The 26,869-nt window shown below is 37.7% G+C and overlaps 1 protein-coding gene across 2 annotated transcripts; it reads right to left on the bottom strand.

The window, feature by feature from the left end:
* Window positions 1–95: 95 nt before the first annotated feature.
* On the bottom strand, window positions 96–26,766 carry tmem198aa (transmembrane protein 198aa). 2 transcript variants are annotated; one of them, XM_067443502.1, is made up of 6 exons: window positions 26,439–26,766; window positions 24,310–24,514; window positions 8,334–8,612; window positions 5,554–6,129; window positions 2,005–2,252; window positions 96–1,883 (listed from the first exon to the last, which is right to left on the bottom strand). In XM_067443502.1, the coding sequence occupies exons 3-6, from the start codon at window positions 8,500–8,502 to the stop codon at window positions 1,731–1,733; spliced, it is 1,146 nt and encodes a 381-aa protein (XP_067299603.1). In that variant the 5' UTR covers window positions 8,503–8,612; window positions 24,310–24,514; window positions 26,439–26,766; the 3' UTR covers window positions 96–1,730. The 2 variants fall into 2 exon arrangements, with proteins under 2 accessions (XP_067299603.1, XP_067299602.1); XM_067443501.1 differs by lacking the exon at window positions 24,310–24,514.
* Window positions 26,767–26,869: the final 103 nt, after the last annotated feature.

Genomic DNA, 26,869 nt, shown 5'->3' with positions numbered 1-26,869 from the left:
CCCTATGCCTCAAAGGCACCTGTGTTCTTTGCCATCTATCTGCCAACTTCTTTTTTTTAAAAACAGAAGAAAAATGGACACAAACACACGTGTACTTGACTTCAGGAGCACAACATTTATGGTTATCAGTACTGTACAAATACATGCTTAGGAATAACAATAATAATAATAATGGTCAACATCAATTTAATTACATACAGAGCTCCACTTGAAGTCTTCATCTAATAAATTAGAAATAAATTATTACAAATGACAATGAGACAATTCTTTAGCACACAGATGTAACCACTGATTAGAAAAAAGAAAAAAAATCAAAGCACTAGCAATAATACAGAATTGCATGTTAGCATATATACATTCACACAATGTACAAAATTTACACGAGAGCCAAGCTGTCACTTTAAAAGATACGGTAAACAGAGAGGAATTTAAGCCTTTGAGCCCTTTCACTACTTCAGAGTGAGGAAAAGATTAGACTTTGACTCTTCATTGCTCCCACAGCCCTGATAAACATGGAGGAGAAACTGGGTGTGAAATCACCCTGCATCCAAATACGAAGGTAAATCAGAAATTAACACTTAACTCTGCTGCAGACTCAAAGTATCAGACAAATGCTTTCACACGCATACATCACCCTCTGCACACACACACACACACCAAATACAGACGCGCTCGGTCTACATCTCTCCATTTCATGCTTTATACGCAATCTTTTTCTGAGAAGTCCATTGTAAATCTCTTCCAACCTTCTTAAGCATCTTTCTTTAATCCCTTTTCAAAACTCTCTCATAGAAGACAAGGACACTTTTAAATCATCCACACAAAACCCCTTAGTGTTCACAGTTACATCCTTAGGGCTCCTCTCCATTCCACCGCCCCTGAGATTTAACCGGGAGCAAACCATTAGATACTTGCGCCTTAAATGGATATAACAACTAAAAACATGTGGAAAAATGTATATCAGGAGCAATAGTGGCACTTTCCCCACATGCATTGGCGAACAAGCATAAAAGCACAGAACATTTCAGTATACGCTTTGTGCAATCGGCTCAGATTGAAGAGAGATTGTGTTCACCATACACAGTTTGACAGAATTCGTGTAGGCCCTGACACAGAGCAGATAAAGCCGTTTGAAACAGTTATAAAAAGATAAACACTTCCCTGCCCGTACTGTAAACATAACATTTTCTGAAACATCTTTACAAGGTCAGAAATTAACAGGAGGATTGAAGTTTAAATCTGTAAACTGGATATACAAATAGTCTGTCTAGCAGAACTCGTGCATGTTTTATGACAGTTTAGTCGCTTACAAGCCAAGGCCGTATTTGGTCCCGTAATGGATCTTTTTTTGAAACGACTGCTGTGGTAATGAGACCATTCTTCTCGGACGGAGTGAAACAGCAGCCTATTATGGGAAGAAGAGCCTCGGAGGAGCAGACACACATACCACAACCATCTCCAGCAATATAAACTGGAGTTAAATCGCAAGAGAACAGATCCCTACAGTGGTTACACGTTGTTTTGTTGGTAAACGATCCATTTGCTGCAACTTTTCAGGCATTTTAATAAATAAAATAAAAAAACAATTAATGGGAATACAGCAAATCGATTTAGGTATGAAAATCCTTTCAGCCATTGTGACGGCTGAGGTAACCACATGCTTTAGATTTGATCCGGCCGCAGCGTTCTCGGAATGGTTCTTTCAGTGCAATTTTTGTTCCAGGAGAAGTTCAACCTCTCACTGCGGGGCCTGTATGGGCTGTTAGGGGCACTTGGGAGCCGTAGTCGTAGTCCAAATCTACAACATGTGAGCCGCTAATCAACCTGCCATGAGAGTAGCCCCTCCTGTCCGTACGTCTGTCACGGAAGTTCTGGATGTAACTCTAAAAGAGAGAACGAACATGTAACCAGTCGCTGATAAATTGAAGAGATAGTCATAGAGATTCATATGTCAGGTTTTGCAGATCTGGTTTCGAGATAATGTGACCTGGCAGATGGACTTACGGGAGAAAGTACATCTCCATCGAAGCGGCGAATGGTGTTGGGTTTCCGGCGGTGGGTGGGCTCTGGGGGCTGGAGTTTGGGTGGAGGGTTGGGGGGATGAGGGTTGGTCTGAAGGGGATGGTGGTACTTCTGTTGCTGTGGCGGCTGTTTCTGTGTCTTTTTCTTCTTTTTCTTTCTGCACTCCTTTCTCTCTTCCTTTTGGCGAATTCGCATTAACTGCACACGTCTCTGCTGGTGACTGATGAAGACTAGGAAGAAGGAAAGGAAGGAATTAGTAGGTGTGGGAGACATGTTCTTTTATGGCTTTAGCACATCAGGTCACAGCTGCAAAACAGAGGCGTTATTCTACGCTCTAAAGACACTATGCTGTGTGTACTGGATTGGTTTCTCAAACAGTGGTCCAAAGCCAAGCTGATAAACAAACCGTTGAGTGTTTTGACACATTCTGCTCTGCACAGGGCTAAATCGACATTCTGTTCTCTGTCATTATTAAAAACAGACGGATTATTTCTGCCCATTCAGTCACTCTGTTGTGCCTCAACAGCTTCGTGGCCCATCTGTCAGGGAATTCATGTACTGATCTTTCTCCCTCGCTCTCCCCCTCAGAAAACACTCCTCCCACTCTCGTCTCTATTCTTCTGCCCCTTCCTTATCATAGCCCCCCTCCCCCATCCCACCAAACAAGGGCCCAGCTTGTAACCATGGCAACCACCCCCAGCACAGTTCAGGCTGCCGTTTTCGCAGTGTGCACTTTAATTGTGAATCTCAGCATAACGTTTGGTTTAGCTTTGCACTGACAAGGAAAAGTAAAATATGTGTACTTTTATAAGAGAAATACTCAAGGTCCTGTAGATATTGCCAGACATCGACATATAATTCTGTTTGGCCTTACTTAGCAGTCATAGGGAGTGTGACTGCTACCCTTGGAAATTTCATGCATACTCTCTTGCCGGGCTGAAGATGTTGGTAGTTCTACAAGACAGTGATGAAGCAGTTTAAAAGTCCCCATTGACGGATATCAGGTCAGGCCTTCCCGGTGAGTCACTCTGAGACTCTATGGGAGCTTGTATGCAGGGCACAGCTGAGCCAGTCTGATCTCCACAGGATCACTACCACTGCAACAATTAACTAGGACATCCATAAATAGATAACTACCAAAAGCCTTATCACCCCTAAACTCCCAGAATACCCAGGGGGGAATTTTAGAAAGACACCTTGTTTTAATGAAGCCCACACGTCGTCTTAAAGGGATAGCTCACATAAAAATCACAATTGTGTCATCATTTAATCCCCCTCTCATGTAGTTCCAAAAAAATGTTTGGCTTGCTTTTTTGCTGCAGAACATAAATGATCTCCAAAACTTTCAAGATCCAAAAATGGCACATTGTAAAGGTATTATGCCATGAATCCATATAACTCAACTGGCATATTCCAAGTTTTCCAACAGACATCAAAATAGAAACCTGTATTAATGCTTTTTGGAGCTTGAACATTTTGGACCCCACTGAGTTCATATTATGTAAAAAAAAAAAGAACTTTTTTGATTGTTACACAAAAGAAAGGGGGGAAAAAACCATACAACTTTGAAACGACATGATGCTACAAATAATGACAGAATATTCATTATTGAGTTAACCGTTTCTTTATAGGAACTAATAGTAATGTTACTGTAACACCTGGGGCGTCCAATATTGCTCCTGAAGGGACACTGTCACTATCCTGCAGAGTTTAGCTTCAATCCTAATCAAACACGGCTGAATTAGCTAATCAAGGTCTTCAGGATTACTAGGCAGTGTAAAAAAAAAAAAAAGAACACCCTCCATGTGCTCATCCACACAAATCCCTACATTAATCCAGTAGTCCACTTGAAGGAGTGAATGAAAACAAGCTAGCGAAGTTGGACACCGAGTCCACTGGAAGATTCTGGCAAGATGCGGGAGTTCTTTTTGCGCGACCCTCACGATGCATGGCTATTCTCTAGAGCAGGAGTTCTCAACTCTGGCCCTCGAGCTCCACTTCCTGCAGAGTTTAGCTCCAACCTTGATTAAACTCACCAGCCTGTAACTTTATAGTAATCCTGAACCTTGATTAGCTTGTTCAGGTGTGTTTGATTAGGGTTGGATCTAAACTCTGTAGGTAGGTGGAACATGAGTGGTCTAGAGAGAGTACAATGGCTGTACACTCGTTAATGTGGCCCATTATTGGACTGAACGAGTGCACACATTGCCCACTATGAATTCGGAAACCACAAAAAATGGCTGTCCCCTCAAATAGCGCACTAAGTGTGTAGTGCACTGTGTTGACCACACAAGCCATTCAAAGTATACTCCATTGACAATGAGCGTAAATGGATATTTAAAAGTGCATCCACTACCTAGTGGACCATTGTTTTTGAGCGCTCAAATTCCTTGCACATGCCCTGTTGTCCGTGCGCCGGGGTGGGGGATCTTCAATGTGAAAAAATGTCGAATTACGATCTTATAACAAACCATCACAATCCACTTAATCACATCTTCCCAATTTTGTGACGCAATATCAAGAATATCCAAACTAGAACAAGCCTATTGATCTACTTTGCATTGAACAATCAGTTGTCAAAATAGTTATTAGACTCTGAGTTAAACTGAAAAACACTGCAATAGCCCCATTTCCACCAAAATGTCCACCCTGGAACTTTTTTTCCCCCAGACCTGTTGCTGTTTGTGTTTTTATGGCGGTCTAAAGTACCATGAAGATTAATCCAGTAGGATTGCGCCCGACTTTTCAATTCCTGCTGGATTGTGTCCTCCACATACACATATAACTGACTATTTTAATGTAAATACTTGCCAAAACAGACATTTCGACATATTTTTGTGTATATTTGACCATTTAGGCACGTGTCTGAAACCCCAAGTATACATTGCTTGTCTGAGTTTATGCAGCGCACACACAGAAAGATTATCTTTCACAATTTAACGTGCTTTTAATAACTTTTTCAAATAAAGCATATTCCACAGTTGAATGCATTTCACGACAGTCACATTACATGATTTCACTGATTTGGACGTTAAATTTAGGCTTTTAATGAAGGACGGAATTATAATCTTGATCATAATGGCTTCATAACCATTGGAAGCCAAAATCTAAACTAAAACTAAAATTTGATTGAAATCGCACATCCCTACTGCTGTTGAATTGTTTTTTAAATGCATCAACATGCATGAAAGACACATGATAGAGACATTATATAATTTGGCCAGTCATCACAGCCATATAGTAGACAGTTATTGCTGTATTTTAACATTATTACGAGGACATAAAAGTTCACAATATCTAAGATTCGCTTAAAAAAAGTAAATTGTGGAAAATCGTCAGATTGCTGACCCCTACCATGCGCACACAAAAATGTAGTACACAGATAATGTGCACAGATGTGAGTGGACTGCACTGATGCCGTAATGTCACATGGACTGTTGACAAGCCGGAGTAGAAAGCTGGACAAGACAAGTATACTTTTTTACAGTTTTATCCTTTTCACTATAATGGCCACATGCTTGCCAGACTTACCTTCTGTGTGTGAATATCCTTCAGCTGTGACCTTCCACTGAATAAGAACACCCAGCAGCGCCAGCACAGGCCAAACTCCCATGACCACCCACGTGAACCAACACACGTGGCGAGGTGGATCAACCTTCACCCTCTCGTAGATATACCGTGTCAGAGCGAAGAGCTCGACAAAATAATCCACAGTCACAGTCACCACAGCTGATCCGAAGACGGCGGTGGAGAGGGTGGTGAAACAGCGCTGCCACTGCAACGTGAGCACAGCGAACAGCATGCCCGAACCCAGCAGCACACCCAGGGGAAGCCACACTGTCCTCGGGTGGTAAAACTCCTCCAGAACCACCAGAGAGGCGAGGGCGACCAGTAAACCCAAGAGAAGTCCGACCATGAAAAGCCCCACGCTGCGGACCAGCATAGTGACCAAACCGCACAACGTCCCAATGCCCAGGCCGATGCCCACACTGGCCTCCACACTTAGTTGAGTATCCATGACCCTCTCCTTATAGCAGAGCATGAAGATGATGATGGAACCAAACATTAGACCCGTGAGGAACATTACGGCCTTAAAGCAGCGGTACCCTACAAGAAAAGAGGGGTGAAAAGGGCAGGATAGGGGAGGGGAGGTGGTGGGAAAGAAAGAGATAGTTTTGGAAGAGAACATGATATTATTATCAGATAATCAATAAGAATATGAATATATATTAGGGCTTGGAAATAAAACCATCTCAAAACAGCATCACTATAAATATAGGTTGATAGCGATGATAATCTCTGGACATTATTACTCAAAATGTATAATTCAAACAGCAGAAATTAATGCGGCAGTCAGTTTTTGGCTGACTAACGTCAAAATACACATTCATTTCCTACCATAAATCTATGCTACATGTGTAGAAAGCTCTGAAAAGCACAATTTGACCATTTCATTTGAGAAAGGCTATCATCAAATACCTAATGAAACTCAAAAAGTCTTCACAACAAATTTATGATATACAGTCAAATCAAAAATTATTCAGACACCAGATATATTTTTTTCTAGTAGGTGGATCACAATGAACTTAATCATTTAATTTATGTAAGTGAGGATAGCAAAATAAAGTAAACAGTGACACATTAAGCCCAAAAATTATTCATACGACAAAACTTTACCAATAAAACTTTGGGACCAAAATTATTCAGACACTTTGACCTGACCATGTTTTGCTAAAGTTTTTTTTCTTTAATTGCTAATGCAACCTTTTACACAACAGACTGAACAAAATGAAGCATTGCTTGGTAATTGGTTGACCTAAATTGGTATTAACTAATTGTGTACTTAAACTGAATAGCTGCCAGCGTATTGGTTGATCGTAATCCATTACATACTCTTCTATCAAGGTTATCTGACATTATCAAGATTATTTTGTCCTAACACAGTTTAACTCTGAGTTGTTGTCATATTTTATTACTATTTTCTAAACTATAGTGAATAAACTGTAATAATGTGAGAAAATGTTGAAGGTGTCTGAATAAATTTAGGATTGACTGAATAATACACAGCTACTGTATATAACAAAACCTATTGTACTATTATTATTGTATATCAAAATTTACTTTATAAAATTAACTGTATTAACTATTATTTTAAGAAATATCATACAACCAAGTCATGTTGCACAGCACTTTACTTTACTGCAGCACCTGTTATGTATAAACTAATTATGTTGTCAATTATTTGTTATATTTTAATTGGAATACATTTTAAAATATTTATTAAATTGGTTAATTTCTGTAAATTAATTAATTGAGAAAAATGTCATAAAACACAGCATCCAGAAAAAAATATAGAATTGGGGGAAATATAATTTTAATTTTATTCTGTTGAGTTGGTTATGTTTAAATTAATTTTTACAGTCTAACAAACATGAAATACATTTTCTTGCCCATTAATGGTATTAAATAAATATTGCTAAATATCGATATAAAAAAAAAAGAAGAGATAAATGTGATTTTGGCCATATCTATCACCTAGACCTCGTATATATTCAACAAGAAACAAGACCGTTGTCCGTAACTGGGCCTATTTTTAGAGATACAGTCAATAATTCCTGGAACAACTCTACTTGAAATCCCAGGGATAAACATTTTGATTGAAAACAATATGGAAAATCACCAGAATTACACTGAGTGAAGGTGTTTGATGCTCTGTGCCATTAATGTCCATTCTGTTGCTACAGTTACTGTACTAAAGTAGCTTTTAAATCAACAAGAGCCTTTCAAAAAGCATTGTGCTTTCACTGAGAGGTTATCTCCTTTCAAATGATGCAATTTAGAACTGTTGATAATGGCCCAAATTGGAAGGAGAAGGGCAGGAATAATACATTACATGTTTTAACATTTCATCAGTCACATTGGGGGATGAATGTCACAGAGAGAAGAGACTCTATATGCTGCTGTTCGTCACAGCTGAGATGTCCTCGATCTCTCTCCCCTAGCAAGTAATGGGCAGTGAAAGCAAATTTCACAGTCAAGTGAAAGTGATAAAGCTGATCTAATAGAGAGGGACATAGATTTGTCACCCTTGTCTGGTTGTCACATTCAGATGGTTATTATGTGAATTAAATTTGGCTATAACAACCACAGCCAAAACAATGTTTGTGATAACGAGACAAAAACATAACATTCAGGTCATGCCAGAATTCTGGGTAACGCTACTTATGTAAATCTGCATTTCTCCAAACCAGTCTGATCTACTGTCTGCAATCTTCTAAATATAAGCAGTTCATTCATCCATTGCAACCTACCGAAGAAGCAGTAGATGATGCCAAAGAGGCAACACATGGAGCAGACGACAGACGGGACCACCTCATAGCGCCGTTCGATGTCCTCATCACAGTTGAACAGACGCTCTGGACTGCCATCCTGAGAGGGTGGGGAGAGCTTAAAGGCCAGAATCTGGGCAGTGGACGTCATGTTGTCAGTGTGTGTTAGAGAGTGTAACGTATCTTTACGGGAGCCGAGGAAACAGGGAAAGTGGGGTCATGTGGAAGGGTGCAGAGAAGGTTCCCATCCACAACGATTACCTGTTCAAAGAGACGAGAAGATGTGCCAATATTAAGTCATGCAGTTTGACTCTACCTAATAAACATCAAAATAAACATGGTATAGCCAGATCAAATAAAAAAATTCTCTTTGTGACAACATCAGACAGTCTACTGACAGGCAGCTGTCCGAAACCATTCAAATCTTGCGTCAAGTCATATTTTCATTTCATTTAGTCGTATAGATTCTTTTCACTCTTCAAAATGTATAGAGTTATTGCCTGACATTGTAAAAACTGAAATGTGTTCTGGATAAATAACCTCTAATGTCAACACACTAGACCTTCAAAAGCGTATGTGGATGTGTGTGCTGCTTTGGGTGACAGCGCTGCTTTAATTGCTTTTAAAGGGTTAGTACACCTAAAAATGAAAATTATGTCTAATGACTCACTCTAATGTCATTCCACACCCATAAGACCTCCGTTAATCTTCGGAACACAGTTTAAGATGTAGTTTGAGAGCTTTCTGTCTCTCCATTTAAAATATATGCACAGTATACTGTCCATTTCCAGAAGGACCAGAAAGGTAATAATAACATCATCACAGTAGTCCGTATGTTACAACTGTGGGTTAGTTAAAGGGATAGTTCGTATGGTAAAAAATTACCATAAACACAATTCTAAAACTTGTGGAAAGCCTTCCCAGAAGAGTTGAAGCTGTTATAGCTGCAAAGGGTGGGCCAACTACATATTAAACCCTACAAATTAAGAATGGGATGCTATTAAAGATCATGTGCATGTAAAGGCAGGTGTCCCAAAACTTTTGGCAATATAGTGTCTCTTTGTCAATAAAAGAGCTTGCTTGCTTTAGAAAAACACACTACGACAAAACAAATGTGTCCAAAATAAGGCAGTTTTGCATGAAGGGGCTCATTTAATTTCATGTTGGTTTCCTCTATGATTCAGACATATCAATTTATTAAAAAACATCTTATTTCATAAGATTCCAGCAGGGTTTGGTGCCTTTGGGGATGGTTATTAATAATAATTTCTGAAGTCTGAATCACAAAGATTAATTTATGCATTTTAGACAAACCTTTTTGGGGCAATTATTGCAATCCCAAAATGCACCAAACCCTACTGGAATGCAATGAATAAAAGTAGAAATTTTGAATGAATTGAATAATAACTTACAAATATCCTTTCCACTACTTACAGAGACAAATCTAATCTCTCTCTATTCATGCTTTGATTGTAGCTTCAAACGACACTATCCAACTTAAATATCTGTTGAAAGAAGGGAATACAAACCCCATTAAGCCTCAGCACATATTCAACTTGACTTAGACTCTGGGGTATTCATTAGTCTAATTCAAACTAAAATCTCTCATCTCTTTGACACACACTTAAACTTGCTCTTTGGCATTTACTGTGGATCTCTGACAGAAACAAAAACACTTCATTAATGAACAGAGACATTATTTTCATCAGTGACTAAAAAAACTGAACTGGAAAGTCAAGCAGGGATTTTAAATCATTAACGTAAACTTAAAAGTGCCATTTCCAGCAACATTAGTTCTATTTATCTACATTCTGATGAATATTTCAGAACAATATACCTCTTCAGCTATATGTGACAAAATGCTAGACGTAATCTCATATTGGCAATGAGGCAAGATTTTATTATTGCAAGTTATTTACACCAAGATAACTTTTTGTGTTATGAGAGATTCTCCAGTGCAAATAAATGTTGCTTGGTGGAGGAAATGCTATAGAAAGCAAAGCCTTTTTATAACTGGGATAACAATGCCTCACTTCCTGTCTGTTGTCATAACAACAGTGTAATTCTGGGATGCTACAAAGGTATACACCATTTGGCTGAGATGAGGAGAGCGACCTGCCACCATGGCAACAGCCTGAGAACCAATCAATGTTTAGCCTGCTTTACAGTTTTTTCCAGTGCTGGTGAGTTCTCTCTCCCCTTTAAAGAAAACCCACCCCCTTCTGGACCAAAGATGTGCAAAAAAAACAACTTAGCCCACTTGGGAAAGCCTGGAAAGACATGAAGAAAAAGAGAGGAATCAAGTAAAAATTACCAGTACAGGAGACCAAAACAATATCAGCTTAATCTTGTAGCTGTGATTTGTGATCTGGTTTCTGCTGGTCCAATCTGGTCCAGACTGGGTAATGGCTGGTTCAAGCCGTGTGTGTGATGGCAAGGTTACATTATCTAACTCTTTTCTTTTGCTGCTGCAGAGTAAATGTATTGAGGACAGAAAATATGATGATTTTATTTATTTTACTCTTTTTTTTCTTTTAAATGTCCAAACCAGTTTAGGCTGAGCATAATTCATTATTACATTACAAAATATTATTTAATCTGTGACTTGTACAAGTACATTATCAGTATTAATGGTTCACATATAAATTTTAGTAAATTTTAAAAATACTTAAAGGGTACCTTTTATGCAAAATCACTTTTATAAGGTGTTTGAACACAGATGTGTATCCACTGTATGTGTGTGTAAACAATCCGCTTATTAGTGTTGTCAAAAGCACCGACCGCGATACCAATACTAAAAGTTAAAAAATTTGACACTGAGCGCTGTTGAGCGGAATCATAAACACCTCTGACTGGCCAGTGCTCAGGCACTCATCAAATATGTCTGTTATTGGCTACTACAATCAGCGCTTCACAAACATGTTGTAAAAATACATCAATGACATTGAGCGCTTGCACAGATACACAGAGCGTTTGAATGCAGGTGTCTATCAGCCTACCAGTCTACCTGCTTGCACAGATACACACAGAGCGTTTGAGTGCAGGTGTCTTTCAGCCTAACTACTTGTGATGCCTCCTTGTGCTTGCAAACGCACCTGCTTTCAAAACACTTTCAAACACTTCCGTGTTCTTTCAAACCGCTGCCGTGTGTTGATCATTGTAGCAAATCACAGACACATCCGATAAGCGCACGAGCACAATAGCCAGTCAGTCACATTTTTAACATACCGATTTGGTATCGCAAAAAAAAAAAAAGGGAAAACCAAATATTCACCCAATACTTTTTTTTTTTTTTTTAATAATCCACATAAATCATTAACAATCTCTCCAAAAGTGCAGTTTCAGATTTCCCCTGAGTAGGGGAGTAGGGAAGCCCCGCCCACAACTGCCCTGCTTATTAGCATACACACAGTCCTGATAGAGAAGCAGAGTTTGTCAATTCTGTTTACTTGCTGTATCAGCTTTACAATGGCTGCAATGGTAACAATGTCACAGGAGCATGAGCTCTTGAAGCTCCACCCTCTTCTGGAAAGGGGGCCGGGAGCATCAGATCATTTGCATTTAAAGGAACACACACCAAAAACTACACATTTTACCTTACCCCCCAAAAATGCCAATTTTAAAGGAACACGCAGACTTTTTGGGACTTTAGCTTATTCGCTGTATCCCCCAGAGATAGATTAGTCCATACATTATCTCTGTGCGTGCCAAAACTCTCTGTGTTACATAACTCTCATTCCTGCATAATAATCAGGAAACTTTGTTGCCGTACCATGGGTATTATATTATATAATTTTATACTTATATTAAGCTAGGCTAGCTGTGGAAGTGTCAGACAGAGTTATTGCACGCACGGAGATGAGAATATCTGGACTTACAGTATCTAACTCTGGGGGATACAATGAATAAGTCCCCAAAAGTTGTCGTGTTCCTTTCACACCCTATCAAAAATGATCTGTGGGGTATTTTGAACAAAAATTTCACATATTAGGGAGTGACTTTTTTTACTTATCTTGTAAAAAGGGGCATAATAGCTCCCCTTTAAAAGTAGTTTGTAAACATTATTCAGGAATTTAAATAATGTATTTAAAATAATGTATAAAAATACATTTAACTTATAGTATTTTTATGTGTGTTACTTGAGACAATTGAGCATAATTTACTTTACTTGAGAATTTCAAATTAAATCCACAAAGAATTGTGTGAAGTCTTTAGTTGACATGCTTTAGAAACATGCAGACTGGTCATCCAGCCACTGACTAGCTTTGTCTAACTAATGGTCAACCTGGGTCAGTTATTAACCAGCTACCATGTTTGAGAGAGTGAGAGAGTGAGAGAGAGAGTGAGAGAGAGAGAGAGAGAGAGAGAGAGAGAGAGAGAGAGAGAGAGAGAGAGAGAGAGAGAGAGAGAGAGAGAGAGAGAGAGAGAGAGAGAGAGAGAAAGAAAGAGAGAGAGAGATTTTATTAAGTCATGTTTGCCGTCATCCATGCATGGGTAAACTTGTGGCACAACTCAGACAGAATTGTGTTACAACATGGAAACAGAAATCGATCTGGACCAACACTCCACAAACTCTCAGCACGAAATATTCATCACTTGACTGAAAGAGATAACATTACATGAAATTTCACCACTGGAATGGCCTGTGAAATCCACTTTCAGGTATTAATCCATCTCCATGCAAAGAGCATTATTTAACACAACTATCTCTTAAGAAAAGCTGTCTTTCCAATCACTATAAAACCTCAAATCTCTGTTATTCTCTCAACCTTCTGATGGTACCTTCGGTACGTCCCACTGGACTTCAGATCATGGGCAACGAGTTGTTTTCTGCCTCAGGTGTAGATGTCAGTCATGATGTAGAACAAAAGGCTCTATTGAGCTCGCGACTTCACATGAATATTTTAAACAGACCGCTGAAAGGCCCACAGAGAAAATGTCAGCAGAACGAAGCTCTATATATTATGCACGCTATATGTATGTGCCCTGCTCATTAGATGGAAAGTGGCAGATCAGTGTAAACAGCTGTCCAACTGAACAATAACAGACAATGTGATGGGCTTGAGTACAGCCTATGGGGAATGTCTCTGAAATTAGCAGCCTTGTTTGAGAGCACAAAGAATGATTTGGGATAAAACCAGAATGTGATAAGATATATACTACAAACAGCCCCCTATAACAGCAGTCACTATAAGCAAATGTTCAATCTTAGAAGTTTGAGCTTGGTCTGGTGATAGCCAAACAACTGAATGACATGAGCGCGAGTAAATGATTTTCATTTTCAGGTAAACCTGTAGGACTTCTATTTGAATGAGACATGAACATAACAAAGTGCATTGTGGGTTTGAGGTCAGATTCAGTATAGTTGACTATACCCCACCCTTTTTTAACAGCCTCTTTACAAAACATTAAGCTGTGAAAGGATCACAAAATAATCCGTGCTGAAATGTGTTGGACTGAAATGGCCAAGTATTTTGCTAAAAATAAACATCAGCCAACCCTTTCTTTAGACTGTCAGAAATACATTGGAAGGATGCTTTCGCCATTATATATATTCTAACTGGAACAATAATATCTTATGAATTAATTTTAGACATAACTGGATCTATCCTTCTTCCTCCTTATTACAAGTGGCCAAGTTGAATGACATGCAGACGTTGTTGAGGTTTTAAAGTGTTAACAGGTTCTGAAGGTTATGTTTTCGTGGTACATCGAACATTCATTCCAAAAGATCCATTGACAATTTCTGCACTCAGGGGAAATCTGCAGAATGGATTTGAAACATGGCAAAATGCTTGCAAAAGGTCAGAGAGTGCACGCTTTATTGGTCAAAATATTTCATAAATAAGGGGGCAAGAAATGAGTAGTTTTTGAATTGAGTTTTTTTTTACTTACTCTGTGTTGGCCTGGCTAATCGCTCACATCAGTCACATGCACATTTATTCCAATCCCACTATAAGCTACATGAACACCGAGAGCTTCGGAAAGAAGCCTCAATAATCCTTCAATTCACACACTGAACAACAACACTCCATTCATTAGCTCCCTGCAGAGCACTTGCAGGTGTGGAAGGTGGCATTTGACAGGTAAAAATGTACAGCTCCTGCTCCCTGAACAAACACTTACGCCCGGAACGACAGCAAGGGAGCAGATGCCAGCCGAGAGCTTTGGGTAATGGAGATAAAGGAGCATCCTACTACAGTGTCCATTTCTTATTCCACTGCAGTCACTATTGTGGCGGTCTCCCTGGCAATGGTTGCCAGGTTAAAGGGACAGACAGTCGTGTAGTGAAATGTGCGAGGCTGAACGGAGGGGTGGGTGAGTGTGCAAGAGAATAAAAGACAGGAAGGGGTGACGGCGTGTGTCGGCGTGAGATAAAGAGAACGGACACGTACATTTGAGAGAGACGGGTTTGTGCGTTTGTGTAAGAGAGAAAAAAGCGAGTAAGAGTCTATGTGTGTGCCGTTGGACTGAGTGATTTAGCAGACAAGGCGATGGCCCTGCTAAACCTCGTTAATCTTGTTGAGAGCTTCTGCTCTAAATTCCATTAGCACTGGACCGGCTTTCTCCTTCTGCTGACCTCAATGATGTTAGCAATGTGATGGGTGTTTGCATGCAATGTGTACATAGTCATGTGCAAACCGATGTGTGTGTCTGAGTCTGGCATTCTTCATTTTTGTACACTGGCGGTTGGCTCTAAACAATGACTAACCCTACAGCGGCCCCACTGTTTGTTACCATTCTGAGTCAGAGATGAGATAGTAGAACAACCTTGGAGTCCAACGCAGCAGTTACTCAGCTCTATCATGACTTCAATACACATGCATTAAACACAGATTGCACAGATTCGGTGACGTATTGCTTAAAATATCATTTACTCACCCTCACGTTGTTCCAAACCCATAAGACTTTTGGTCATCTTTGAAAATTTTTAATTAAACCTGAAAGATTTTGGTCCCTCTCCACTGAAGGTCAATTGCACCAAAACTGTGATGCTTCGAAAAGTTCATAAAGAGATCGAAAAAGACATCCACTTGTATTGAGCTCCATGTTTTCTGAAGATAAAAGATTGCTTCATATGATGAGCAGATTAGACTTTAATATATAATAATTATATAAACATTGATCAATGCACATACATAGAGCACATCATGATAAACAGAAGCTCAAATGTGCCATCTTGATGCCAGGAACCAGGTTTGTAATTCCGTTTACAATATTTGATGTTCTCTACGTGTAGATCAATTGCGGTGCCCGAAATTCCCCCTATACCCTCATTCACTATTCCTACATTACTCCACTAATATAGTCCACTTGAAGGAGTGAATGAAAACGAGTGAGTGAATTCGGACACTGAGCGCGCTGTAAGAATTAATTTATGTAAATACTTAATTATGCGCGCGACTCTCACAGTGCATTATGGGTATTCTCTAGCCGTTGAGCATATATCAGTTGTACACTTGTTTTTGCGGTGCATTGAGGGACTGAATGAGTGCACTAAATAACATCAACCATGGTTTTGGACATCACTACAAATGGCTGTGCCCTCGAATAGTGCCCTATTTAGGAGAAAATGGGCTGATTTAGGACACAGACTTAAAACGCTTGACACAACTTCTTTTACGTCTTTCAGATTTCATTAAATATACTTTCATTTTGCGTTTTGAAGATGTAAGTATAATAGGTTTAGAACAAAGAGTTTAATGCAGTGGTTCTCCTCAAAATGTGGGGCGCACAGGTACTGCAGGGGGGGCGCGGGACATAAAAAACAACAACAACAACAACAACTGCCAAGTTAACTGAAGCACTGAAGATGGGTAGGTTTATAAAAGGAGAGAGAAAAGCAGTAGACAGACATGTCTCACAGACGTCCCAGGCAGCAGGGCTCTACGCTAACTTTTTTCTTGAGGAGCACTTGTGCTCCTAATTAAAAAAATTTAGGAGCACAGTCAAAAATTTAGGAGCACATTCTAATCCATCAAACACATTCCAATTATAACTTTCCCATTACAGGATGATATTTGTTCTTTAATGTCCCATTTCATTTTTACCATTATAAGAGCAATGTTTTTTTAATCTTATTAAATGTATGCATCATTGATCAATTTCTTAAATTTAACGTAATTCTGACATAATATTATCATTAACTTCTGAGAGTACAGCACAAAAACACACACAAAAAGCAGAACTGGACTTCATACAATCAAACACCTATGCATTTAATGCATTAATGCATGGGTTAATGTTGTATGAATGTTTTACATATAAGTTTTTGAATTTAGAAATATGTACAAATTAAACTTTAAAAGTTTAATATTTTAAATAAAAAGCCCATGCAAAGTATAAATATGAAAATAAAAACGCCAGTAGGTGGCGGCAAGTCATTCAGTCAATAGTTCAAAATACAAGATTCATTTGAATCGAATCGCTTGGAGATGCGAATCAGTTCTGGTTTGGATTTGAATTTCACTAATAGACAGTGTTGTGGCTAAAACGTTGTTACTTCAACTTGTCTATTGGATTTTTGTACGAGATCAGTATCACACATGCAATCATGCCAATATTCGGAGCTATAGCAAGCCGTAACTTTTGGCGCTCTGGCGCTTCATAAACAGAACCATGCGTCTCGCGGGAGAACATTGCTGCCGGATCTACTTCTCTCTGTTTGTGGTGAGTCACGCAGATATTGTGCTAATCCACAGCGGGAATAACTAATTTTGTGTGTACAGTGATTTAGAATAAGACAAAAACCCGGTTTGGAAAAAATCTTCATGATATACTTGCTCATTATATACATTTAGTATTTTTTTTAAACAGCATGTGTGATAAAGATTAACTCAAGGGCTTTTGTAAATGTAATATTAATACATTATTGTTTGATGGCATTTATGCCCCAAGCATCAACTATTTTCTGAGCGTGTTTATGAGAATTTATGACAAATGTGGCATTTCCAGTTCATTTTGATTTGGCTGTAAATCAACAGCGCGAGGCGTCTGGTAAAGTGCGCATGGCTGCGTCGTCACACACGTTTCACTTTGTAAACAATTTTTGTTTGAAGTGTAGTCCGTCGCACACGTTTTTGCACTTCTTCTGTTGTCTGAAGGCATGAAAAGCAGGTGATTGCAGTAGGAAACGTAGCCTATTAGTTTCTCAGTGTTGATTCACTCAGTGTTGTAGTTTTTATTCTGATTGTATTACACATCCATTCATGAGAATCGATCGGGTCACTCGCACCGGTGCGCCTAAATATTTTTTCACAGTCGCACACAGTAATTTTTAGGCGTAAATGCGCCCAAAATGGGCGTTATGTAGAGCCCTGCCAGGCAGGTGCTGTTCATTCAAAAGCTAAATCGCATATCTTGTTCTCAGCTTCTGTGTTAATGTGGTTGGCGAGGAGGAGAGGCTGCGTTCACACCGAATGCGAATAGAGCGTCAAATTCTCGTCTATTGAATGCTTGAACATTTTGAATCCACTCGCACGTCCACAGCGAACTGAACGCTCGTAAAAAATGAGCGTTTGAAGCAGAATAGATGCGCGTTCAAGGCGCTCCAGGAGCTGCGTCTGGATGACAACTGCTTTCAGCGCTACTTCCGTCTGTCTCGCGTTCAAGTTCGACTCGGGAGAACAAATTACCCAAGACGCGAGGACACAAGTCCGCTCTCACTCTATCTATTTTGTATATTTTAGGCTACAATAAAACGAAATGTCGTCTTTTCATCTTTTCTCTGCCTCTTTTCATTTTTTTATATATATATATATATATATATATATATATATATATATATATATATATATATATATATATATATATATATATATATATATATATATAAAAAAATAAAAAAACATTAATAGCCACACAAATGTTGTTTAGGCAACGCTTATCTTCACTGCATGTATTTATGACAAACGATATATAAAACACAACCCTGCCTCTTTTCTTTTACATAAAAAGAATATTAAATATTAATATGTGGGGATATATATATATATATATATATATATATATATATATATATATATATATATATATTATATATATATATATATATATATATATATATATATATATATATATAATAAAAGTGTGCATATATATGATTATCACTATAATAAAATTAAATATGACATAAAACACAACCCACTCTCTTATGTTAAATGTCAGTTTATGTGTGATCAATAATAGCTATTATAAAAATAGGCCTATAAGTAAAAAATTATCTAACAAGGACAGTTAAAGCATGTACGCTGCATATGCCTGATCAGTTTTAACAGCAACACAATTGTAATTTCAAAATGTTTAAAATTTTTAATTTCAATGAAAAAAGAAACGGTCCATTTTCATTATTTTTCTGTTTTGTTGTGAAATTAAATTGATTTGGGGGGCGTCACGTTTTATCATAGGTTGAAATGGGGGCGTAACCAAAAAAGTTTGAGAAGCAATGGGTTAATGTATGATAGAATTCTAATTTTTGGGTGAACTAATGGTATATCCCTTTTCTTGGTGTGTTTTGAGGGCACATGGTTACTATGAACTTAAGACCAATTCATACTGCACCGACAAACACAGAAAGATGACAACACACTCTGTCAGGTTTCGTTGGATCTGTGTTACCCTTGTTGACGTCTGTCACCTGCCGATTGAACATGTTCAATCAGCATTTGTCGGGTCATGGAATGTCTGAGAAGTGATGTAATCTGGTGATTGTTCACATTGCTCAGTATCAGTCAGTGCATGAATAGGCCTCAAAGGCCGCGAGACACATGCAGTTCTGTTTGTTAACATCTAGAGCGCCGAAAGTTACATAGGGTGTGTCTCAATCAGCTCTCTGGTTCAGTAGTCAGGGCACTGATCAGGACATAATTCAATGGGCTGATTCCCTGATCAGTGATCTGACTACTGAACTAGGGAGCTTCTTTAGACACAGACCCCTTTGATGATTTTTCTAAATGTTTTGTTCCAGTGAAAACAATAACAGCATATGGGTTTGAAACAGCATATGGGTAAACTATTCCTCTAAGACTACATACACCGTTTGTGTGTGTGAGTGTGTGTGTGTGTGTGTGTGTGTGTGTGTGTGTGTGTGCGCTTGTTTTGTGAACTATCAGGACACAAATGTGTATTATGACATGTATGACATGGGTATTACAAGGAGAGGGTGAAATATGAGGACATCATACCCATGTCCCCACTTTTCAAAATGCGTATAAATCATACAGAATGAGTTTTTTGAGAAAGTAAAAATGCAGAATGTTTCCTGTGATGGTAGGTTTAGGGGTAAGGGCAGTGTAGGGGGATAGAAAATACAGTAAAAAAAAACATTACGCCTATGGAATGTCCCCACATTTCACAAAAACGTGTGTGTGTCACTGATTAAAGTGTGTGATTATGAATGCAATCATCATTAGCAAAATAATCACCACCTTAGTGCCACAGCAGCTGACTTCACGTTATACCTGGCCTACTCGATTACACAAGTAGTAGTACACACAAGCCCTATACTGTTTGATATGCTATAGAGTGGAACACACCAATCTAACTTTTTTTTTTAAAGTACATTGCATCAGCATGGGGGCTAACAGAGCACTATGCTCTTGGCACACAGTCAAGCCGAGAGGCCCCTGGGTGAACCCCTCCAAACACATTCCACTTTTTTTCACAGACAGGACAAAGAGTTTCTTAGGTTTGTGTTAAAAGCTAGGGACTTCAAAGAACACATAGCAAGAAAGGTCTAAGAAAAAAAAGACTAAAAGGACTGGCAATTCACACTTCTGCTCTTACAATTCATCATCATCTGTTGTTCATTATTTTCATTGTTTCATTAGGGGTCCTTTTACACCTGATTGCTCTTGATTGTGCTGGATCTGTAATCAATGGGTCTCGGTCACAATTGGTCGTTAGCATGTAAATCTTAGCAAACAAATGAAGTGAGTACATAACATAATTACGCCGGAGCCTCGGCTTCACATTACATTTGTCCTAATACACATGTGGGGCAGGCATATTCTTATGCACAAACACACACACACACACGTACAAACAAAACGAGCTTACAAAAGGGCTGGGTGACCTCTGCCACTGACTTTGTGTCCAAATCAAATGCTTTGGTGATTTTCCCAGGCTGCTCTTGGGGATGATACAGAGCATCTATTGAGCTATTCTTGGCTTGGCTCTGAAGAGAGTCTCTGACAGTCCACTGGAGCAGAAGTGGATAGAGTAAAGAAAGGCCTGAGGGAAGCGAGGGTGCTATCCGCCATGTAAAAAAATCTAGAAACTAGGAATAAATAGAAAAGAAAGCAGGAACAATAGATAAAGAACCATTTACTGAGCTATATGAAGGGCAATTATATACATTAAGTGCGACATTTTCCCTTGCAGCCAGAAAAAAAAATATTTAAAAAATTGATACAAAGCACTAATGAAGATGTTCAGTGCATGAAAAGAACTGCCCTCTTTGTGTTAAAATCACATTCTTTTTGCTAAACCCCGCTTATAAAGACCTCTGAGCTTTTGAGGCTAAAATTGAAGGCAATGTCACAGATGGGCATAATAATTAGAAGAAATCAATAGGTAAAATACAATTTAGTCAGACAAATTTCAGTCACCATGAAATTGCAGTGTTTATTATATGATTTATCCGTGCACAATATTTTTTCAACAATAATATATTTGATATGCAAATTAAGGCCTCGTATATTATATTAAAGCTTCGTATATTATATTAACATAATCAAAACTTTGCAAAAAAATTATACATGCCTTCTGTTATATTATTGATTTTTGCAAGTAAAATTTTAGTATAATTTTTTTAATTTATTTTATTATAATTCTAAATCTTCCTTCAGGTCGTGGTACACCTTATTTTCACTGTAAAAGCTGATTTTATGTTAGTAATATTTCAAAATGAACAACACTTACTGGACTGAAGCAACTTATTTAGATTTACTTAATTATCCATACATCTTTTTTTTTTACTGTTCAAAAGAGTTCAATAATTTACATTACAAGGTATTTTACTTTTTGGCCATATACTTTAATATTAGCAATTAGCTAATTAAATTTTAATTATCTCCATAGTCTCACTATATTATACTATAGGAGCTATAAAAGCCTGGTGCATCAAATCTAAAAAAACAAAAACAAAAAAACATTCAAAGTTATTTTTAGATTTTTTAAATATTTTGTCTAAACAGTGGTCTGATTGTCAATACGTAGTAGGGGTGTAACAATACCCTCATGTCACGATTCGATGACATCACTTATCTGACCTCACGATAAGATATTATTGTGATACTCAAAGACAGTAAAAGGTAAAGATTACAATGCTACATTTGGTTACATTGGGGTGGAAATGAATAGGCTTGGTTCTTGTAACCCAATGTAGGGCTGCTCGATTATGGAAAAAATCATTATGACAATTATTTTGGACAATATTGAAATCACGATTATGTAACATGATCATTTCCTATTACTTTAGGAATGTGTTGCATTTATTAAAAATACACCTTTCAACAATTCTCAATTTGAAATTGTAACATTTGTTGTACTTTTTGAACTATTAAAATAAACAATCAATTGCCAATGGACAAAATCAAATCCTGCCCTACATTTGTTTTTGTTCAAGAAGACCAAACACCAATAGGGAATAAAAGATGATCACAATCCATTTCATGCTGACTTTAAAGATACAATACATTAGGAGGAGGAATTAGCCTCTTCTGTCACTATTTTATTCTAGTCTTTAATACAACTCCTGATTTAACTGACACCAAAGCCAAACCCAGCGACATCTTCAAGATAAAAATCCCCATTTCTCTTCCCTGAACGGACTCCTTGGAAACCTCTGGTGATTTTAGCTGGGGATGAGAGACGAAGATCTAAATAGGCTTTTCTCAGATTAAAGTGTTCTTCCTCAGCCAAGTCCAACATGACGACTACAAATCAACACCAACGTCTACAAGCAAACATTAGATTAACCGTCATCTGTTGCTTAAACCATCTGCTTGACCCTGCTGAAATTAAGAAGCTTTGAATCTTCAACTGATAAACAAACATTTCAGAAATTATGCATCATAAATGCACCTGAAGGGAATTTATGAAAGGCGGGATAAAATGATAAACTTACTCCAGTTCAAGCTCAATAGCTCATACTAAATTTATTTTTTCACTTGAGAGAACATGTGATGCCAAACAAAGACGTGTCTCACTCTCACATCCACAGCAAAGAAAGAACACAGGGTGGTGCACTAATTTAAACCATAAATCTAAATAGCATGGCAGAGTATCAGTAGATAGATGAACAATATGCACTGGGGAATATTTTGCCTGGCTCTTATATCATTACATGACTCACCAAACATCTGCTCTAATGTATCACATGGAGTACAAGCTTATAGAGACAGTCTTTTAAAAGCCAAGGATGTATAAAAGAGGAATGATGTGCATATGAGACAATTGCCAGTATTCTTTCCAACGCACAAAGACATGTTGCTTGCAGAAGGTAGAAAAATGGATCAGAGACAAATACGCGATAAGAATGGAAAGCTAAGAACACCTCGAACAAAAGAGACAGTGAATGTAATTACAGGACAAAAGGATTACAGACAAACATGAAAATGTCTTGCCTCTTGTGAACTCTCTCTCTCTCTCATATATATATATATATAAAGTATATATTCTATAAAAAGGTTCTTTATTGGCATTGATGGTTCCATGAAGAATCTTTAACATTCATGGAAACTTTCCATTACACTAAAGGTTCTTTAAACCGAAAAATATTTTATTTTTATACATCTAAGAAATTAGTGATTTAAACCCTCAATATGTAATTTTTCGCTGCAAGAGGTCGCTTATTTAAAACAAAGGCGTAGCTTGATGATGCCTGGACTTTGCAGAGTTTTTATTATGCCGCAGAAGACCAATTACGTTTTTTCTGGTCAACGGTTTATCATATTAGATACATTTGACTGTTGAAAGTTGTTATACTACTCTGTGCGTTTGATTTTTAGCTACTATGTGACACTTGGTGCACACTGCAGTAAGCTAGGTCGAGATTAGGCATGGTAAAACATGGTACTTGCAGCAAATTAAGAAAACAAGATTTAAACAATGACTAACTGTGTTGACAATGATTCGTTTTCTGTCTATGAATGTCTCTAAACAGTTGCTCACCTGTCTAATAAAACACATAATATATTAAAGCGTATTTGGTGTTCCCATGGTTTCTACAAAATAAAAACGACAACTGAGGGCAACATGATGTCATTGATAGGCGACTCACAGACCCGATTTCTCTGGATTTAAACATTCTTGAAAACATTTGGGATAATGCGTACACAAGTCAACAAAATATAAAACATTGTTCTAGTGGTTTTTGGATATCTGAATACAAAATTCTTACATATTGTGCCTTTAAGAACTCATCACTGAAAGGTTCGTTGGGAAACCAAAAATGGGTGTTGTATGGGATTGCTGCGAAAAAACCCTTTTGGAATCTTTACTTTTAAGAGTGCAACAAAAGTTAATTCTCAGCGTCAAGAGAGTTATGGCAACGGATATCTGAAAAGTAAATGATACTGTAAATGAATAAGAGGATCTGTAAATGATCCTTACATATGTGTGTGTGTGTTATAATTATATATATATATATATATATATATATATATATATATATATATATATATATATATATATATATATATATATATATATATATATATTTATATATATATATATATTTATATATATATAGAGAGAGAGAGAGAGAGAGAGAGAGAGAGAGAGAGAGAGAGAGAGAGAGAGAGAGAGAGATTTTCGAAATGTTTTATTGATTTATTGATTTAATATAGCCAACTAGAGCTTCAAGTGTTGTTGCATGGAGAAACTATGACTAGAAGAACAGCAGTGAAATGGATTCATGGATTTATCATTAACTTTCTCTTGCTCTCCCACTCACCTCTCTACATGTCTTTATCCATTCTCCCCGCTCTGGTCTATCATCATGGGATCTTCTTTCATCTATTCATTCTTTGCATCACTATCTCTATTTTGAGCGTCATCTTCCACTCTCCCTCAAATCAAATACAAAAATGTTTGGTGTGCTGCCGCCGGACTCATTTAGACATGGATCTCTGAGGGGCACTGCTGCTTCCTCCATCCATCTATTATTACATAATAGACATCATTACGGAAAACAGCACTTGGCTTTCATACAACTTCACTCTCTTCACACACTTTTTCCATCCCACCCATTATTTTAACCTCTCTTTTTTGTGCATTGTTTCACACAACTGTAACATCCGAACATTTATATAATTATATTGGGAATCCTTGAACAGATGAGGATTTCTTGTTGTGCCTCTACTTTTTTTTAACTGTATTTTCCTTACATAGTCATGTTTTCTAGTTTGTGGGGAACAAAAGCTCTGTTTGTGTTTCATAATGGATGGGTAGTTGGACAATGGCCATACTTAGAATACATTATTTCTCTATGGCACATTAGAGGTGTTCAGTAAATCAAGGCAGCAATAAAAGCTTTTAGAAAGTTAGTGTGTGTGTGTGTGTGTGTGTGTGTGTGTGTGTGTGTGTGTGTGTGTGTGTGTGTGTGTGTGTGTGTGTGTGTGTGTGTAACAAAGCCTTGTTTTACATCAAAAATTGATGTTTATACCTTTTTTTTATTATTGATGTAAAAACCACTTTTTGCCCAAAACAGAAAGTTACATAACCCTCATTTACATACACTTGTACATCATTTTGTTTTACTTTGAAACATTTTCACACAGAAATTGCAAGTACATTTTACAAATTACAAAGAAATAACAAGCAACACATTGACTTTGATTTTGCAGTAGAAAGTCTAAAAGTTGAAAATTGTATTTTCTGGTAAACAAACATTGTTTTCTGTTTATTTGGTAATTACAATCACGCAATAGAAAGCAATCTAATACAAGGAGGATGCAAAGTGTTTCAAAAACATGCAGTCTTATTTTCCCATCCAAATATATTTGAAAAATTTGCTGATATAGATTAGGTCTGAAATAAGGCAAGACGACCTAAAGGTTTTCAACACTACACACCAAAAATACAAAAGCAAAAGCCTTTTCTAAGAGCCATTTCAAAGAGCATGATTCAAACCCAGCTGCTGAAAATAGACAACATGCAATAATGTTGTCAAAAGTCTGAGGTGGGTTACTTTCAAATCATCAAGACCATAATTTTGAGTTCTTTGCCATGACTTTTGAATGATCCAAATCTTTCAGCATCAAGTGAAATCTTAAACTGAAGACTTCAGGCACACTAGAATATTACTTTAAAGAAGGTATAATGGAAAGCACTTAGCCTAAATATAAAAGTTTTATAATCACCTATAATGTATTATAACGCAATGGTTATGAATTAAGAAATTTGAGAAATGTTTCACAGGTAAAGTGTGGGTATCACTGTAGAGTGACGACAACATAAAACAATAAGCGAGGAGGAACACGTGACTTGTTTCACGGCTATCGAACACAAGATTAATCCCGCTTGTTTTCCCCTTTAGTGTTTGTGGAAAAACGTTTCAACACAACCAAGCACTAAAAGCAGTGCAAATTGTGAGTGCAGCTTGTTGCTGCTCCCATGACACAGTCCTACTCATGTGTTATGTACGCTATAGGAGAAAAACAGTCCCATACGGCTTAATGTATACAGCGCGAGAAACAAAAGAACACACACAATGGGCTGAATGCCTCAACGAATCCGCGGCCAAAAATTGTTGTGGCGTGTAACGTTAGAAGAAAATGGCAAAACATTTATGAGACAGTATTCTTAAACGCATTTATCACTTGCACTACATTTTAACAACGTAACTCTGTCCATCGTAAACAAACGCATTGTGGACAAAGGAATAGACAAACCCTCCAACATATATGCTAACGTTAACCGTCCTGTGTTTAGCATTACCAGCACTACTCTGGGGGGGAAATATTTAACTATTATTATTATTTTTAACGAGATATTACGGTTTGCAAACTTATTTGCTTACAATACCAGCGCAAAATATGAATAACAAAGGAGGTCGATAGAGAAAAATAACACAAAACTTACCGTTGTGACAGCTCGAGATCAGTGGTTTTAACTGCTTACACAAAGCGCTAATAACTCAGTTTTAGCATCCTTTGTGGCGAAGGCTTTTCCCATTCCGAAGCATTCAGAATCCGGTTTGTAATCTAATAAGACAACGTGTGTCACGATGTTTAGCCTATATGGAACTGATTCACATAATTTGTTTAAACAAGACCAGATGCTTTCAAACTGATTAGGGTTGACGATAAACCTGCCTTTAGTAACCCTCCGGATTTCCTTTCTTTCTAGTGTATAAATCTGATGGCACTCAGTGTTTTCATTTTGATTCACATGCTCCGTGTCTTTGGAGTGTACCATTCGCCTAAGAATGGGGGGAGGTGCACAAAGGGGGCCTCACTGAATGAAGCCAGTTATGCACCCCATTCAGTATTTTTTAAATTATCTATCAAGGA

Source organism: Pseudorasbora parva, chromosome 5 (genome assembly GCF_024679245.1).
Source record: "Pseudorasbora parva isolate DD20220531a chromosome 5, ASM2467924v1, whole genome shotgun sequence".
In the NCBI taxonomy this organism is placed as follows: domain Eukaryota; kingdom Metazoa; phylum Chordata; class Actinopteri; order Cypriniformes; family Gobionidae; genus Pseudorasbora; species Pseudorasbora parva.
The sequence above is the reverse complement of the archived record's forward strand: the minus strand, read 5'-3'. Positions and strand labels throughout refer to the sequence as shown.

Bases quoted from the DNA above. Each gene is read 5' to 3' on its own strand.
- tmem198aa (XM_067443502.1), bottom strand. From the start codon at position 8,502: ATGACGTCCACTGCCCAGATTCTGGCCTTTAAGCTCTCCCCACCCTCT. The intron at 6,130-8,333 runs GTAGGTTGCAAT...CTTTTCTTGTAG, and splicing joins CATCATCTACTGCTTCTTCG to GGTACCGCTGCTTTAAGGCC. The intron at 2,253-5,553 runs GTAAGTCTGGCA...CCTTCTTCCTAG, and splicing joins AGGATATTCACACACAGAAG to TCTTCATCAGTCACCAGCAG.